The sequence below is a fragment of the Chlamydotis macqueenii genome, chromosome 22 (assembly GCF_036417535.1).
Source record: "Chlamydotis macqueenii isolate bChlMac1 chromosome 22, bChlMac1.mat, whole genome shotgun sequence".
Classification (NCBI taxonomy): Eukaryota; Metazoa; Chordata; class Aves; order Otidiformes; family Otididae; genus Chlamydotis; species Chlamydotis macqueenii.
Genome location: NC_141577.1, coordinates 6,369,241 through 6,387,794, shown reverse-complemented (window position 1 = coordinate 6,387,794; position 18,554 = coordinate 6,369,241). Strand labels below are relative to the sequence as shown.

Here is an 18,554-nt window from a genome sequence, read left to right as displayed (position 1 = left end):
GGGGATGGGGGCTGGCAGGGCTGGAGGGGACCCATTCTGACCGGTGCAGGGAAGCCAAGGAGAGCAGCCAGGCTGCACGCAGAGGCACGAGCCGGAGGAGCTCAGCTGCTGTTACCGGCTGCTTTCTCTTATGAGCTACCAGAAAACTGCCGCTCTGTAACAGCTTTGGGCTGGCTGTGGAACTGGAGACTCAAAGTGAAAGCCCTTCAATGTCATCAGCAGACCTGGGGGCTCTCAGGGGACTTTTTTAATGTATATTGTTCGTCCTGTTTAAACACTCTTCCCCTCCCCCAAACCTTATGATCTTCCGCTGTTTGCACACGCAAACACTGGCACGTTTTTCTCTCTGCATGTTATCTCTGCGAGATTTCCATGGGAAACTTTCCAAGGAGGGATTATTTCACAGTCCCTTTCAACCCACGGGGGAGGTGGCTGGACCCGTGGCATTTTCCATCAGAGACTTGGGAGCCGGTCTCCTCCTCCCACCAGCTCCGCATTCTTTGGAGAGAAATCCATGCTGCCGGTGTGTCTCCGTGCTGGCGATTGGGTGACCGCATCCCTGCCTTACTCATTTCCCAGCTGCTTGGCTGCCTGTGTCTCTGGTCTCACCCACGAGCATGGCACAACATCTGGGAACAGACCGGCCGGCGCAATCCCGTGCTCCTTTGAGGAACGCAGGGGGTTGCGGTGCATCCTTGAAAAGTGGGAGCTCCCCGTCGGAGCAGTGAGACCTGCATCAGTTGTTTGTGCCAAATGATGGTCCCGTGAGAACCGCTGTGCTGCTGGGGCCTGTGAAAACATGTGCATGTCATAGATCTGTTATCTGAAGTTGTAAAGCTCTCTCTGTAGAAATGGTTTCTAAAGCCAGCAGGATGTAAGTGAGACTATCTGTGGCTGAAGAATATTTAAGGACCTCTAAAAGAAATTACTTAGGGTGTGCACAGACACTGATTAAGCTACAGGAGAGTGTACTTTTGGCATAACTGTATTTTTTATTATTATTATAATCAATATACACCGAAGCTTCTGCATAGCAGTTGTCTAATGCACCAGCTAACAGTAGATGCCTAAGAGAGAGGTGAGGGTTTTTTTTCTTTTTCTTTTCTTTTTTTTTTTTTTAAGTTCAATTGCAGAAAGAACTGGGAAAATATCATTATGGGTTTTCCAGATTTTTCCCTCAGTAATTGTGGTATCTACTGTGCTTTGGTTCCAAGTTAAAAGATGGGGGTTTGGAAGTGTAGGACCTGCAAGCACAACCTTGGCTCTGCTCACCTCCTCACACATCATCATGGGTAACGAGGGCTCTACCCCGATTACCCCCGTGCTGCCCCGTTTCCTTCGATGTGTGACTGGAGCTGCCTAAATCATTGTGCTGATGATGTGCAAGAGAGAACAGGATCCAGCTCCCTCTCCCTGGGCTGTCTTTGGGTTTTGCAGAAATAGCAGGAGACGAGGGAAATCGCAAACTTTTTCAGTTTCTGAAGTCAGAAGTTTGGACTCTGACGATGCCCGGGGAGGAGCGGTGAGATGGGAAGGGGCACTTCCAAAGGCGCTCCTCACCCTGCGGTGAGTGGCCTTGGAAAGCCACAGGGCAGTTGCAAATGTTTGCTAGAGGACTGCATGGCTGAGAGAGGACGGTCTCTGGGGATGTGTGATCTTGTACAGAAGTGGGAACAGTAATCACCAAACTCATTTCAGAGAGCTTGGGGCTGGAGAGAGCCAGCTGCCTAGAATTCAGTCGCTTGGTCAATGATTCATTCACGATGCGCAGACCCGGTTCATGCCCTCTGCAGCAAGCCTCCACCCGGCCCTGCCATCAGCCCGTGTCCAGGCCCTCGCGCTGACTTCAGGGGGCCTGTATTTTGGCTGTGGAAACACTAAAAGAGCATCTTTCCAACAGTGTTCACCCTGGTGTTTGTAGATTCGGTGGGACGCATTGCTGCCTCTTGCCAGGTATTTCACAACACAGGTCCTTTCTGTGGGATGGTGATTCCTTGTCATTAGTAGAGACGAGTAGGGCTTAAAACCTTCTGATCCTGCTACTTCAGATGGATGCCTGAGGTTCAAGACACTTCACTCCAGCTCATCTGGAATCTCTTAACTGTCTAGAATTGGTCTGACACGTGCTAGGACAAAACTTTCTTATGCAGTTCCTGGTGTTTCTGCTGTCCATTTTGACTGATGATATGTCAGGCCTCCTTGGGATTAGTCCTCATTTCCTTGCTTGGCCTTGACAGGAGATGGGAAGCACAGGAAATGAGAAATAATTAAATCAGTTTTTACAAATTGGTTGTCTTGGATCCAGTCTGAAGGATAGGTAAAGGCTTGGGACGAGTCTGAGGCTCGCGTTTCTGGGAAGCGTTTATCTACCAGAATAATGTACAGAATTTCATTAATGATGACAACCCCTGGATCTTGTAGAGCAGGATGAGGGCTGACATGATGGTCTACTTGTAAGTGATAATACCTGAGCCCAGTCCGATAGATCCTCTGGGATATCGGTATGTCATAATAACCTCAGTGGCTTTGGGTATTTCGTCAGTGGTATTTAAACCTGGAGATCAGAAATTCATCAGCCATCAATACCCAGTGGTGATAAGAGCAAGAACAGAATGGAAAGTGATACGAGTACTGTTGTTACTAGTGGTTCTCGGATTGTCTTTGCTATGGTTTTGTTACCTTTGGGAAAAAAGGGACCAGGCAGCTGGACTTGTTTTTTTCACTATTTGTCAATATAGCCAGAGGCTTTTTGGCTGCCATGCTGTAGAAATAAATCTAGTCTATTATTATTATTTATTTTTTATTACTTATTAAGAGCTTTTGCTGGGGAGCTGGACCTGGCTTAGGGAAGTGTCAGACTCAGTGGAACCAGTCTATTCTACTCTGCCTTCCAGCAGCCGGTGGCCAGCAGAGCCAAGGTCCTTAATCCAGAAGAGTCGGCTGGCAGGAAACCCCCCGGATCCTGCTAGCAAGGAGAGGTGCTCTGATGTCTTGAGGTCAGCTATAGGTTAGCCCAGAGAAATGCACATCACAAACTACAAGAAATGTTGAAGGACTTCGGTGATGATGCCAGTCCCATGCATGGCATCTTCTCGCCTGTGTCTTTCTGAAGGGCTTGAGCCTACAAAGGAGACCCTTTCTCCTGCAAAACCACCCTGCTGCTTCCAACCAGCTCTCTGGCTTCTGCTGAAGCTTCACATGGGATTGGCAGCAGGATTGTCTGGGCTGTCTTGCGAAGACATTTGGAAATCAAGCATTTGTCTTGAAGAAGTTGTTCCATAATGTGCAGGATATCAGGTTGACGTCCAAGATTCTTTGAAATCAAGGCACTTCCTGTTATTTCAAAGCATAACCAGGCCGCTGCTTGGACGGCGTTTGCGTTATTGTTAATGGCAGGCAGTCTTAGACGCTCAGTTTTTATTGTGCCAGCAGTTTGTGGATAGGTATTCATGTCGCTTGTGAAGAAGTGAATGAAATTCAATACTCTCTGTAGGCTCTTACTGGAGCTGCTGGAAGCCTTCTACACTTGGAGGAAAAGTGTTTGGGTTTCTATTGCTAAGTACAAAAGGATGGGGATAAAACCGGTTCCCGAACAGCACCTCCCTCCCAAGCCCCCTACACCTACATTGAGAGCCGAGCACTGTAGCCCCTTCACACGAACTAGAGAGGGAGAATGCGTTCCCCAAGGAGAACTTCTCCAGTGTGTAATGGTGGAGGCGGGGGAGCTTGAGAGGAAGTTTTCTTTTCTTTCACCATTCCTGTTGTTCTTATGGATTCCTCCTGTGAAGCTCCCAAAGTCCATTGCTGACCGAGCAGTGGGAATGAAGATGTAGGAGGTCACTGTAAAGGCATCTTTGCCAAACTCTTTCAGGAAGTCTTTCAGAAATAAGCTTACATACAAGCGAGATGGGATGAAGCCCCATGAGACAACAAGAGGAAAACAGATGTGACAAAGCAGACATTCATCAGTGAACAGGCTTAGTCTGAGCCATTTTTGTGGCTCGCTTGTATAGAAGAATTAGTCCTTCATACTCTGTGCATGTTTTAATAATAACACAAATGGTGTTACTAAAGTTGGCTGATACCAAAGTGAAGCTGGAAGTAACCGGTGATCCCTGTATTACATTGCATCCTTCTCTGAGAGAAAGGAGTAGCAGCATCTCCACTGCTTGTGGGGAGTTTTTGAAATTTGCTCCAGTGAGTCTGCCGCACCAGAACATATCTTTTCTTTATCTCCTGAAATATCTTACAAGTTTTACTGGAAAAAGAATGGCTGAAATTTTCCTTTCTCTTGCTTGGAGTACGCAGGGGATTTAAGTATGTGGCCTGGCCAAACAGTAAGGAAAGAAGAGTGTTCCATAAGATTGGGCATCCATTGCCATCAGCACCAAGGACACCAGCAAGGAATGGGGGCACTCGGCCAGTGGGAGGGTCGTTGAGTTGCTAATGCTGTTGAAATGCCAGGTTCTGTAGCTCTGACTGCAGTTCATGTCTCATCTGCTCTAATGAATGCCAAAAGGCTCGTCATTGCCCATTATAAAAAATTGGAAATGTCATATCACATCTCTTCCAAAGCTGGTCAGCATTTAAAACAAAATCTAAAAGATCATCATCTGAGTTGTAGTCAGACTGGTAAGAGTTATGGTTAAGTGGACAAACTTATATGTAGTATTTTCTAATTTCTAATTAATGGAATTTGCAACTTTAAGTGCAAATATATTTTATTTTATTCTATGATTTATTTTGTACAGAGATTTTGTATTGGTAGTATATACTGAAATTAGAAATAGCACGTAAGACATGGAGTGAAGATACTTTAGTCCTAAGGCAAGATTGGCATGTGGACTTGATAACGGCAGTTAATGTCTCAGAGACGCATCTAAGCTGTGAAGTGAAACCCAGTATGGAACTGCCTGAAGTCTGGAGTGACTAAATCAGTCCAAGCTGGGGTAGGGCTGGTGGAGTTACCTGTAGAAGGCTCCAGCAGCATGGGCAAACAGCCCTGGCCGGCACATGGCACCGGTGTGGAAGTGCTGGTTCAGGTTCTGCTCACTGATCAGGATTGAAATGATCCCTGGCATCGTTTTGGTGAAATGTTGAGCTTCAGGCTGAGAAGTTATTGATGCCTTAGTTTAGTCTGTTCAATTCTTTTGACTCCTGGGTGTCCCTTGTGATTACTGAGACTTTCTTTGCCCTTGATTTGCTTGTGTTGCAACTCGAGGCTCTCCAGCAACATTGGCAAGAAGGTTGGTTCTAGTACGTGAAATAAGCCCAGGAATTAACAGTGGACATTGTTGTCTTGGTTTCAGTTTCCTTGCCACTTCTTGTCCCACCTAGTGAAGCGTGAAGTGATTTTCAAATGCCCCATCCAAATCTGACAGAGCTGTACACCCCTTTTGTGCTCCCGCCGTGGAGGAATAAAGAACCACGCGAGGAACGGGACGCAGGGGAGCCGGGCTCGCAGCGCCTTGCTCCAAACCGGTAGCAGAACAATGCAGTTAAATTTCCCTTGTGTGGTGTTTGTCTTAATTACTGTTTTTCGTTATGTGCAGAAATCCGACTTTTTAACACAAGTGTTTTAGTCTGAAAATGTGCAGCATGGCTTTTTTTTTTTTTTTTGACAAAGAAACAACCAACCTCATTAGGTATCTGCTTTATAAGTCTCACCACAAAAGCAATTAGCATTCAGGCTGAGCATAAAATATGTTTTCTGTGTTAAAGACCTTACAGAATTGGCTTCTACACTACAGATTTATTGTAAAAGCCGGTAGATAGCTTTCTTTTTCCCTGCGTGTCTACCAGTAATTCCAGTGACTGTGGATGGGACAGCTCCATTTATGGGTCAGTTATCTCTAAAGAGGAATTACTTGGAGAAGATTAAGCAATAATTGGATGAAACAGTGTAAATATAATTTTGGACAGAATACTAGAAAAAATTTCCAACCTAGCCTTCTGTTAAGTGTCGGTTGGGTTTGTTTCTCAAGTGAAATGATGAAATTCCACTTTTTAGTAATTTAAAACTAAGCGATATAGCATTGGAGAGCGTGCATGGGCAGCGGTGATTTTTTTCTCTCCCCCTCCCTGTCCCCAAAACCCAGCAGTGTGTTCCTTTGAGGTGTAAGTTGTAAACAGGATATTTATTCATTTCTAATAGGCTGGAGAACAAGAAGGCTTGTATCAGATGTGGTGACAGAAGAGAAAATGCATTTCTGTAACATAGTCACTGGATTCAATGGTTACTCACCTTGTCCCGTGGCAGGAATATTAAGCTTTTCTCACCTTGACTTGTGTTAGGTAACTGGGGCCAGTCTGATAACAGCACTCCCCTGTGCTGCATCTTAATGACATGGCGTCTGGCAAAAACTAAGCCTGGGTCAAAAATGGAGCAAGCAGAGCATGGGAACCCCGCAGAATGGACAGGCACCACAAAGAACTCGAGGAGGAGACAACCCTGACCAGGAGACAAGTGGCTTTGGGAAGAAATCCAAAAATTAAATCTTCTGGACCAGCCCATGCATCAGGCCCAGGAGTCTTGAGCATCCTCTGTGTATCCCTGTCGGACCAGGAGGGGACTGAAAGGCAGAGAAAATTCGTCAACAAGTGGAATAAACTTTGAGTCACAGGGCAGTGGCACTCCAGGAAGCAGATTTTTTTTTTTCCCAGAATATGGCTATCGAGAGACTCCACTGACTGTTACATCACAGATTGACTTAATTCTGTACTGTGTGCATTTCAGCAGTTAATAAATGGACTAATTAGAGACTCGGGCATCGGTAGTATTTACCCATGTCAGTAATAACTCACTCAAGTCAAGATTACTGTAAAGAATGGACTTGACTTTGAAAAGGACTGGATTTCTGCTGGGCTACTAAAAATTCTGGTTCTCATATGAAAAAGTCAGCAAATGTAAAAAATGCAAATCAACCTTTGAGAAAATAGCGTAGAAAAAAAATTCTGCTTGAAATAAATGTGGAGGTTGAAATAATGTGACAGCATCCAGGCTGAACAACGAAGTGTCATCCGTACCCTAAAAGCGTGCTTGTGTCACAACCTTTAGACAGGCACGCACCAAAATGCATTTGTGTTTATGCATCTCAGAAGGCAAATCCTCATGGTGATAATTTCTTTGAACGTTTGTAACTGTGCTAAGATAAACTCTGGGTATATTGGTAGCAGCTTCGAAACAGAGAGGAAGGGTAGGTCCAGGAGCTAACGACCATGAGCAGGAGTCATGGGCAGGAGGTGCTGATGCAGCACGTGCGTCGTACACTGGGTATTTCCGTTCGACATCCTCAGTACAATTTGGAATAATTCTTGAGCTGTTACTGACCTCAATCCAAAACGGTTTCTCCAAAAATTTGATGATTTGTTTAGGACTAACAAGTGTAACAGACCGCAACGTGCCTCTAAAAATGCAGGGAGTGCAGGGAGTGCAGCTGGTATTGAGAAGTGAAGAGCTGCAGTAAAGCCATTAAACCCAGTCCTTCGTCCTTGACACGACAAACGATGGAAGGACAGGAAGGCAGCCTGCAATTAAAACAGCCATGGCATCCAGAATCGTTCATAGCTCTTAGAAAAACAGTTGCAGAAAGAGCTGTTCTGAGAACAAGAAGTATCTGTGTCAGACGAGAGTCACTTAGAGTCAGACAGAGTCATTAATGTCAGATTCTCCGGAAATCATTTAATCAATTCTGATGGAGGCGGAGGAGGAAGAAATGGGATTGAGACAGGTCATCTATGGGGATTTCCATGCTAGACTTTCTCCATGAATATTTTATGAATCAGCTCTATGAGTTTGTGGCGGTTGTGCTTTTTGTCTGCTGTGTTATTCTATTTGTATTTGATCTTCAGAAGGGAAAAGGGGTGTTAGAGCAGTGCCCTGGGAACCGTGCGTGCTTATCCTGCTGGACTTTTGTATCCTGACCCGACCTGTCTGATGGGTGCTGGGAAAAACAGACCAGCCTTGCGTTAGCAGCTATGTAGCATGAATTTATTCAAATACAGGGAAATCTTCAGAAATGAGCATGTAGAGGTGGAAGGCAGACGTGATGTTTTGTGATGCCCCTGTCCTTACAGAACACTGCAGCAGCTAATTACTTTCTTTTTTTTCTGGGGAGACCTGATAGCGGCCTTCCAGTACCTCAAGGGGGCCTACAAGAAAGATGGGGAGAGGCTGTTCAGTAGGGCCTGTTGCGATAGGACAAGGAGAAATGGTTTTAAAATAGTGGGGGGCAGATTAGATTAGATACTAGGAAAAATTTTTTTACAATGCGAGTTATGGAACACTGGAACAGGTTGCCCAGAGAGGTGGTGGAGGCCCCATCCCTGGAAACGTTCAAGGCCAGGCTGGATGAGGCTCTGAGCAACCTGATCTGGTTGGAGATGTCCCTGCTCCTTGCAGGGGGATTGGACTGGATGGGCTTTGAAGGTCCCTTCCAACTCTAACCATTCTATGATTCTATGATTCTTTCATGTTTACACCACTGTGCTGGTGGGATGAGGCATTTCGATTGCATGCGCTCTACAGTAACTGTTTGACTTCTGCGTGGCGCTGAGAACAGGGGCACACGGCCCCGTCGCTGAACGAGAAGCGAGAGGCTGTGGAAGTTTTTGCATTACCTCTCTGCTCTTGCAGTTGGGCTGAATGGAAGGGAAGGCCAGAAGGGACTAATTAACCTGTGCACACAATCAAGATAATTCCACATTTCTTCATGCTTAGGTGGCTAACGCTGACCGCCTGGCAGGGACGTTGCTGAAATGCTTTCACCTTGCAATGAATGGACTTCCGTTTTTTCAGTCTGGTTTCATCTCTAATTGCAATTTGGTAATCAAACCCAGATCTCCAGTGTGTATAAAACAGCTTAGTACTATTTACATTGATTTTTTTTCTGGAATAGATGTGTTTTTATAGCAGTTTGCAATGACAATTAAATGATTAAAGCATAGAGGGTGAAGCTGTATAACAGCTGATGATAGAGCCTAATGAGCGTAACTGTGATTTTACTTCTAATAGACTAGAAAAGGCCTAATGCCACAACCCAAAATTGAATCCAGCTTTCACTCAAGCGTAACATTTGGAGGAGTAATATAAAACTGCGCTGTTTTTACAGTTTTACATCCATATACAGCGCTTGCCGGTATGGTGCTTGTTCTGTGCTGGATTAATTTAATTGAAGGAAATCCCATGGTCTGTCTTGGACCTGCCACACCGCTCGAGGGCCGGTTCCCGGAGCAGGGATCCGATGGTGGAGTTGGTGGTGGAGCAGTCCTGCTGCTGCACATCAGCCCATGCAGCCACAGATGCTCTTGTCTTTATAGCCCACCGCACATCTTCAACCCAAACATGCTCAACTGGCAAAAGGATTTGCTTTTGCTGATGGAGAAATACCTTTAAAAGTCAGGAAAAAAAAAAAGAGGAAAAAGAGAAGTTTCCTTTAAAACTCAGGAAAAAAAGGAGGAAAAATTTTTTTACAATGAGGCTTGTAGAACACTGTCCCGGGTTGCCCAGAGAGGCGGTGGATGCCCCATCCCTGGAAACATTCCAGGCCAGGTTGGCCGGGGCTGTGAGCAACCTGATCTGGTTGGAGATGTCCCTGCTCCTTGCAGGGGGTTGGAGTGGATGGGCTTTAACGGCCCCTTCCAGCCCAAACCCTTCTGGGATTCTGTGATTCATTCTCTGGCCTGTGTTTTTATGCTAGTAAAAGGTTCTTGTGTAGATTCGAGTTGTTATGCGTATTTTCTCTATTGCCTTCACTCTGGCTGGCTGTCTACCTCTGGAGAACACTGTGTGTGTTACAGAGGTGTCAACATTTTTGTCAGCTCTTCCAGTAAATGTGCAGCAGGAAACTGTGTCCAGTGGAAGGTGCTTTGAAGGCTGAACACGCGAGAGGTGTTCCACTGCTTAAATCCAAGTCGCTCTTTTGTGCAGCGTAAACTTACCTGAAGACCCTGCCCATCTTTTTTCACATTTAGCTTAAATTTTCCACTTCTTGGCTTCACTCTGTGGTTCTTAGGGTAATTGTCAACATAAAGGAATGTGTCTCCATCCTGACCGTCACACACATCTTACCAGATCATTAGCCCGTCCCTAGGCCTTTTACTTTCTATGGTCCAGTATCATGTTTGAGTCATTCACTTTTTGTGTGCTTTCCTCCCACATTCATCTTTGCATCCATCCCTTTCACCAGAGATGTTGTTTCCCTTCCATTTTTGTTTTGATTTACTGCCATCCTACAAATTTTGCAATGGAAAACCTGGACGCAGCGTCCCAGATGTGATCGAGAGAGATTTCCTTTAACTTGATGTTTCTGCAGGGACTCCCCACATCCTGCTGGCATGGCTGCTTTGCCATGGGGCACTGCTGTAGGAAGCGACTCCCGTGGCTTTTTTCAATGATATATGGGCTCTGCCGGTGTTCATTTTTTTTTCTGTAGGCATACTGGAGAATCGCTGATCTACTTTTGGACAGTGCCTTGACCACCCATGGTGCTAGCATCACTTCTGCAGCAGCTGGCGTGTCCCACGCAGCCCCAGTGCCACCGAGGTCGTGCTGACAGAGCTGTGATCACAAGGAGCACACTGTGGGGATACACCCACTTCATTGTTTCCCATTCAAAGAAATGTGGAAAATCGCCTTAGGTACAAGCTGAGCTGGGCGGACCCACCAGGGATATTATAAAAAGCAGAAAGGATAGCTTAGGCCTGAGCTGTCCCGTGTGATGATTTTTTTTTTTTTTTGCAGTGCCGTAAAATCCCTCTTCCTCCTATCTCCACTCAGATTCCCGCAGAGAGGAAAGGAATTTATTCCTGAAGTTGCCTGTAAGAGTTTCGTGCTAGGTCAGCGTGAATTTTGGTGATCATGGTGATCAGCATTGCTGGCACGCCGCAGGGACGTTTTGCTCCGTGGGACACCGGCACTGCCAAGGAGCGCCGGTTTCCATGCGAGCAGAGGTGCTGTCCTTAGCCCGTCCTCCAGCCAACGGCTAACCCCATGGCACACAGCACAGAGGGGTTTACGGAGAGGAAACCTGGTGGTTCTTTGGTCATCAGCTCTTTTTACCTGAACAGTCTGGATTATCATAAGCAACACGTTCCTCTTTGAGGTGCTGCACTTTGGTGAGGCTGAAGACGTTCCTGTGCAAAGTGCTTTGAAGGGTTTCTTTGAAAAAGTCTGATCTGCTTTTGATGTGACTTGAAATAGAAATAACAGTATTCAGTGCTCACACAACCTTACCTCTTCAGTTCTTCAAGCAGGATTAGTCAGTTCTGGTAGATTTTAAAAACAGCAGCGTGATGTCCGTGACTGGTACCTCTCCTGACGCAGGCAAATGGGGTTTCCATCTGCTAATGATGCATTCTTCTTCAGTGCTTTCCAGCTGTTGCATAAAGATATTTCCTGATAAGTGACAAATAGTCGGTGTGTGCTCCATACGTGGATGGGACATCGGTGTGAAATGTCAGCAAGTCCAGAACTGCTAACACAGAGAAGATCACAAAAGGGCGTTTGTGAAGAGGTTCCCACTTTATGTAGCAAAATTAAAACTACAAAGATGAGCTACCAACCTATGTATTTCTACTAATATTCGTTACGTGGTCGTGAGAAGTTTTACAGAGCCTAGCGCCAAGAAAGCAGCCCTGGGCTTGGAACAAAAGCTCCTCTCCTGGGCTTGGCATGGCATCTTCACAAAGGTCTTGGTTTTAGAGAAGATCCTCACTGTCATTTTTATTTAAAACCCAAAAACCGCAGGCATGTTTTAACACACTGGCCCACAGCTGCCCCTGACAGAATGTGATCCTGCTCACTTTGTGCAGAGATGCAACGCCCTGTTCTAAGGGGACAGCATGGCAAGCCCTGCTCTCTGGTGCCAGTGCTGGTGGGCTGTCACACTGCCAAGGCGTTGGCCAGAGCCCTTGCGAAAACTGAGGAACATCTCTTTGCTCCTGCCCTCCCGACAACTCCGTAACTTTTTGGGCGGTCCCCCGAGCCCCATTGATGTCCTCTCTCAGCATGTCAGGGCTGGGGTGGAAGGACAGGAGAAGCCCAAACCCATGTTTGTTTACACGGTGCCTTTTTCTATACAGGTGGGCTTGTAATCTCACCAGGTGACTTTCAGTTCCAGGAGACACTTCTGCAGTTGTTAGTCCCAACCAACAGTGGTCCATGAACGGGAAGCAGTAAATGTTGCCTTTGCTTTGCTTGCTCTGGTGGGTGCTACGTCCAAAGACCCCAATCACGCCTGGGACCTGGCCCTGAAAATCTGAGCAGCACTTTTAGTTATATTTGTTTGGTTAATGTGGATTACCCTGGGCAAATCTGTAAGTCTGCCTTCTCTAGTGTGTGTACGCAGTAACAGTGTGAATTTAGCCCATGTCTGCTGGGATGGAAAGGAAGTTTATCCCAAAATATGGGAAATTCATAGCTGGGTACCAGCTGCATTTTTAGACCTGTAGTAGCTGGGGATGGCGATGACTCTTAGCCAGTCCAGATACCCGGTTCTGCATCTGACGGTGCCTCATTTTGCTCCTGTCTCCTCCTTCCTCACCCTGCCCTTTACCTGCCAGTCCATACTGTCTCTTGACAATCCTTGCTCTGCATAAATGAATCACATTTACCCACATCTTACTTTATTTTCAAAATACAAATTATAGAAGCCACCAGATGCCACATTTTCTCAGAGGTTGTTCTCAGTGGTTGTTCAGACTTTCTTTCTTTCATCTATGGATGAACAAACTTGGAATGGCCACAGCAACTCAGAGATGAGATGTGCTGGTTTTCCACGTGTTTCCATGTTGAATCGGGAAGATTCAATACTGCCCAGCCTCCTTGGGATTCCCCACAAGTCCAAGCTGGGTATTTGTCTTTGGGTCGACCCTGGTTTGTTAGCTGAATGAGCATGCCTTCAAAATGAGGGTCCCATTGCTTCAGACACCGTGGCAGAGGACAGTCCCTGCCCAATATTTCACCGGGCAGGAGGAGCCATGGGTTTGCTGCCTGTGAGGTGGTCGCCTTCGACAGTGTCATCCTTCCAGTGTTAAACCTGCCTGGAGCTGCTGATACCTAATTCAGGGCAAGATGGTGTTCATAGTCACACCTTCACACCAGGCTTCGTCGCACAGGTCCAGTCTGGGTGGCAGTGGCAGTGTTTCGTTCGGCTCAGACTCGTCTTCTGCAGTCTCACTGGAGGTTGGCAAGTGCTGCTTGCAAAAGATCCGTTACTCCAGGCGGGGATGAGAGGGTTTCTATGTCCCTCCCATAGCCATACCAGCTCCTTCTCTCTCTTGCTGTATCATTCCTCAGCAGTTCGTTGTTTGTCTTGGTGCAATATCCCTGTCTGGTAAATTGGGATACTAGAAGGTTTTACGATGCTTTTAGAAACTTGGAAACGACATTGTCTGGTCTGGATTTTGTAAAGAAATCCTTCTGTTTGCTCTGCTGTAGCCTGGCTTGAGTTAAGGGAGGTTTCATGGGAACTGTCAGGCCTTAAGGCGTCACCTCCATGTGTGGTGGTCCTTCACACGGGCTGCAGCCCTACGGGGTCTCCCGCCCTGTGCTTCCGTTGGGTGTGCAATGGGTGTGCAAATAAGGACTTCTGCTGCATGTGCGGTGTTGCAGTGGGTATCGCAGGTGTCCTCGTGGGAGAAGTGGTCTTATCGTCTGGTGGGGAGCTGTGAGAAAGATAATGAACTTACTAGTAATTAGTGGCATTATCATAGTTAGGCATTCATCAGCAATCTGGAAAATTTTGCAGGTAGCATAAAACACAAATGAGATTATTTAACGCCAGGGCAGACTGTCAGGAACTTCCGAAGGATTTAGCCAAGCCAGATGAGTGGGCAGCCTGATGACAGATAAAATGTGCCATCAGTAAAACCAGGCAGCTTGCACCGACGGCAACAACTGGAGCTGCTTGCGTCGCTTGCTGGTGAACTAACTGCAGCCACTCAGGAAAGAGATCAGATATCCGATGCCTGTTACCACCGACCGGAAAGCCAAAGAGCAAACAAGCGAGTTTAACAAATGTCAAGGAAACACTTGTTCAGTTGCTGCAAAATTCACCAGGGTGTTCTTTCCCATAATCCCTTTTCGAGCTTACAAATTCTGTACATTCACAAAATCAGGCTGCCTGTGTGTGATGTGCAAATAATGTCAGTGCAGCTGCTGTGTTGCGGTGGTCACCAGCAAGGGCACGTCGGTAAAGACTTTGCAGGACAAGGTAAATTCCTGGCAGTTGTAGAAAACAAGAGAAGCGGTGATTCAGCCCAACTGCATCTCATAGCAAAGCGATGAGTCCCCCAGAAACCTGCTCTCCCTTGCTGCCCGTGAACCACCAAACTTCCTTCCCCCTCTCCAAGCAGAGCTTTCCAGCCACGTGAAGATTTTGGATGTGGCTCAGAGCACTGAGGGGGAAAAAAAAAAGTGTCTGTGGCTAAAAAGGATAGTCAGGTGTTTGTAACAGCAGATGTTAAGAACTAAGCCTCCTAAAGCCTGCGAAGGAAGAAATGCTTTACGGTTCTGGGTTTCAGCTAGGTTTAAGGGAAAGAGCTGAGAAGAGCTTTCTCCAGGTTCATGTTTTCCCGTTGTTGGGTTTCTCGTGACTGCTGAGGGTGATGCTCTGTCTTGGGGCCATTAGGTCTCTGAGTCCGGCACTGCCCACGGTGGCACCGGTGCGGCCACGGCTGTGCCAGTTCCTTTGGCTCGGAAAAGTGTTTGCAGTGCTTGCACAAAATCCGACAGATGTGCATTTGCTAACAGAACACAGCAAATAACCATTCAAACATCGCATCAAATAACTGAATTTTTATCTTTTCATGTCTGTTTGAAAGAACTATTTCCTAAATTATTCTCTGAGCTTGTAAGGGCCAATTAGCCTCCTGAGTTTCAAATCATCCCTGTGTTAGACGGGAGCCGTGCCGCTGTAGGAGGTGTAAGTTGCTAAGTACAGGATTATGAATTCCACGATGCTCTGGAAGAGAAGCCCAGATTCGCTGACACACGCTGCAACTGCGGCGATGGGGGAGATCTGGTTACCGCAAACGTCACGGAGCAGGAGGATCCCTTGTCCAGGGTAAACCTTCCTGTGAAGTGAGCTGTCGCTGATTTGTCTTTCTGATGCAAATCACATGAGCGTATTAGATCCACAGAAAAACCAGCGTCACATTGAAGTAATTATCTCCATAAATGTATTACAGCCTTCCACACAGACAGATGGCATCTGCAGCAGCCGTCTCTGCGTTAGGGCAGTATCACCTTCTCGTGTGGTTTGGAGAAATCTCTAGGTTGCATCTCTTTTTCTCTTTCTCCCCTCTCCCTGTGTGTTTTACACGTGGTCTCAGGGAGCTGTAGAGAAACATCTGTGTTGAAGGCCGGCTCAGTCTCAACATGTGTCGGGTAACTGGCAATGTCTAATTCCAGATTAAATCACGTGTCCCTTTTTACCCAGGAAAAGCCAGCCCCAGCAGCTGTAATGAGGCTGACGAAGGGGCTGCTGGACACAAAGAGCTCGCTTAGAGATTTCCATGTGAGAGTGTAATTAAGGGTAGTGCAGGTACAAGGCTGATAAAGGAGCAATTTCATTTTTTAAATGGCAAGGGGATTACGGCATAAAAACAGAAAGAGAGGAGGAGGAGAAGTAAGCCTCAAATACAGGTTTGAACAGAAGAAGAGAAAGGATCCCTGGGTTTCTTTTGCTCCTTTTGCTGTTTTAGCATTGAGTCACTGACTGGATGAGGAAGGGCCACTGACCGTCCCTGACAATTAACGACGTGTACCCTGGTATCTGTGCGGTTAAATGGAGATAGCTGGGCATCCTGGGGGGGGAGGCCGGCAGTCAGTGTGTGCTCTTCAGACACCAGCTCAGTCCCCTCTGGCCAAATAATGAGAACTTTGTGATGAAGGGTGTTGGGTTTCTTTTTTTGGGCAGGAGGACGGGGGGGAAGGCACAAGGTAGCTGGCCTTGCTGTGACTTCAGTTACAGGAAACAGAATATATGGGAATATCTGGGCTACCAGATGACCCTGGTTACAGTCTGGAGAACTTATGCTGAAGGACAGAAATACAAGCTCTTCTCCCACACGTAGCTGTTGGTCACCAAGATCTGGTTATACTGGTGCTGCTACTGGTATTTCAGGCTAGACTGGGGCTATCTAGACACTCATTTTTCCTCTCTCTTCTCTAATCTGTGTCTGAACCTGCGTAGGAGATCTGTGACCTCATGACCTTAATGCATGAGCAGCTCATCATCTTTTATGCATCTGCTCACATCTCTCCTACGAAACGAAGTGGCTGAGCCTGCCTCTTGGAGAAAAGACCTTGAGGCAGAGAGACCAGGACTTGGCGGGAGAGGAAGGGTTTAGTCCAGAGCTCACATCTCCCAGGTGGCACCCGGGAAGATTATTCTGAACTTCATGTGTAGCAGGTCCCCAAACACCCATGTGGAATTGAAGTTACCTGTACGCTTCCAAAGTGAATGAAACCCAAGGGAGCCAAGGCCACATGCGTTCTGCCTGGGTGGGAGATCAAGGGGTTCATGCAGTGTGGCTTATCTGCTGGTAAATCCACACTGGTGGGTAACTGGGATGCATTTTCTTGGATGCATCCTGTGCACACCATGCCATTATCATCCTGTCGGCTCATGGCTGGATTTATGACCTTTGTGTATTTTTTTGCTTAGTTTTGAATGATCTTTCTTTTTTGCACTATAAATGTATTTTTTTTTTTTTAGGATTTACTATATTAAACACTTATTTAAACACTCAGACCCCTAGGGCTGCTGTTTTTGTTTAGTTTCTCCTCAGTCTGCTGTTTTCTCACCATTCTGGTTTGGAATAGGCTTTACTGGGAAGATACTAAAAGGTAACTGGTGGTGTTGTGTGCCTTTGGATCCCATATTAAGATGCTTTAGGAGGCCTGATTTTCAAAGGTGGATGTTTGGAGGTTTCAGAAGACCAGACATAATTCATACTGGATAGAAAAAAATGAATCACAAGAAGTACCACGCTTCAAATATTTGACCTCTTAAAAATCTGAAGGGACCGATTTTGTGTTACCTTATTCTTCGTGTGCTGCAAGTACAGGAAATTGCAGACTCCATTTGCTGAACGGCAGGAGGCTAAATGATTTGTCTCACTCTCACAAATATTTTTCAAATCCACATTGTGTAACCTTCCCTATACAATAACGCGTGGACAGAAAATAAATGAATATGTGATGTGAAGGAAGGACGACCAATCTCATTCTCTTGGGTAAACCTAGGTCGTGATGTTTTGCGAAAGACAAAAGACGCTGCAGTCTGTGGTGTTTACATTTAGTGTTAGCACAATATATTTGAAAAATGGATGTTTTCTTCTCTTTGTGTCCATTCTGGGTGTCTCATTCTAGCAGGAGCCTGTGCAGGGACCGCAACTTGCTCTGTGGCATCATAGTCTTCTCAGATGGCTTTTGGTGTTGTCCCAATGGGCAGGAAAGGTTGTGTCCCAAGGGGTTTAGCTGGGATGCACTATCTCAGTACTTTGCATAGTACAGCGCCAGAGTGTGCGTATTTCAAAACACAGCATAGGCTGAGAGAGAGACGATTTGGGCAGCCAGGCTGGGCTGTGACGTATCTTGTCCAGGCTGGGATGAGTGCCTCAGTTTGTGTTTGAGGATGGGGAAGATCAGGACATTTGGGTGACCCTCTGACTTGATCTCAGACTTTGGGCTGTTGGTTTGTACAGAGAAGATGATGTAGGACATAAAAACATATTCCAGAAGTAGAAGCAGTTGCTTCTGGGCAAAAGCTTTTGAAGATGCTTTGAATTTAACCTAATTACCCAGAGCTAGCAAGTGGTAAATGAGACCGGTGGTGTCAATAACATGCTGAATTAATCCAGGAAAGTTGTGACTACTTTTGAGGTGGGAATCTTCTTTTTTTTTTTTTTTCTATCATGACACCTGTTGCTCATAGGTACAAATCAAACGAAGAGTATGTGTATGTGCGAGGCCGTGGAAGAGGGAAGTATGTATGTGAGGAGTGTGGAATTCGCTGCAAGAAACCCAGCATGCTGAAGAAACACATTCGCACGCACACAGACGTCAGGCCATACGTCTGCAAGTACTGTAACTTTGCTTTTAAAACCAAAGGTAAGAGACAGTCAGCTCCTAGCTCCTCTGCTTAGTGTATTGACTTACAAGCCTTCTCGGGGCGCTGGTGAAGGGGAAGGGAAGGCCTTCCCAGGGTCTGGAAAACCCCAGGAGTTGGAGGGAGGGGGATGACGGAATCTTAAATTGGCTGAAATGTTCAGAAGAGGACCGGCCCTCTGTTAAGCGGATGTGTGTCGCAGTGGAGAGCACTGGCTGCACCGTGCCAGCCTGCAGCGGAGCATCCACACCATCCTGTTTGCGCTTCTGAAAGGGAATGATCCTGAAATACAGTTTCACTGGCAGGGATTTATAAACAAAGCCACCCCAGAATGAGAGCAGGAGCTCCTGGGTACCGGCAAACGTCTCCGGCCGAGCACCTGGAGATGGTCTTTGGGGTGGCTTTTTATGCCAGTGCTCTCACGATCTGTTTGCACTG

General features: G+C 46.5%; 1 protein-coding gene across 1 annotated transcript in view; it reads left to right on the top strand.

Annotated features, from left to right (window-relative positions):
* Nucleotides 1-18,554, top strand: part of HIVEP3 (HIVEP zinc finger 3) — a 117,637-nt gene that overhangs the window by 72,743 nt on the left and 26,340 nt on the right. The window contains exon 5 of the mRNA XM_086765043.1: nt 17,943-18,118. Within this exon, the coding sequence (XP_086621169.1) occupies nt 17,943-18,118 (176 nt within the window). The remainder of the gene's footprint in view (nt 1-17,942; nt 18,119-18,554) is intronic.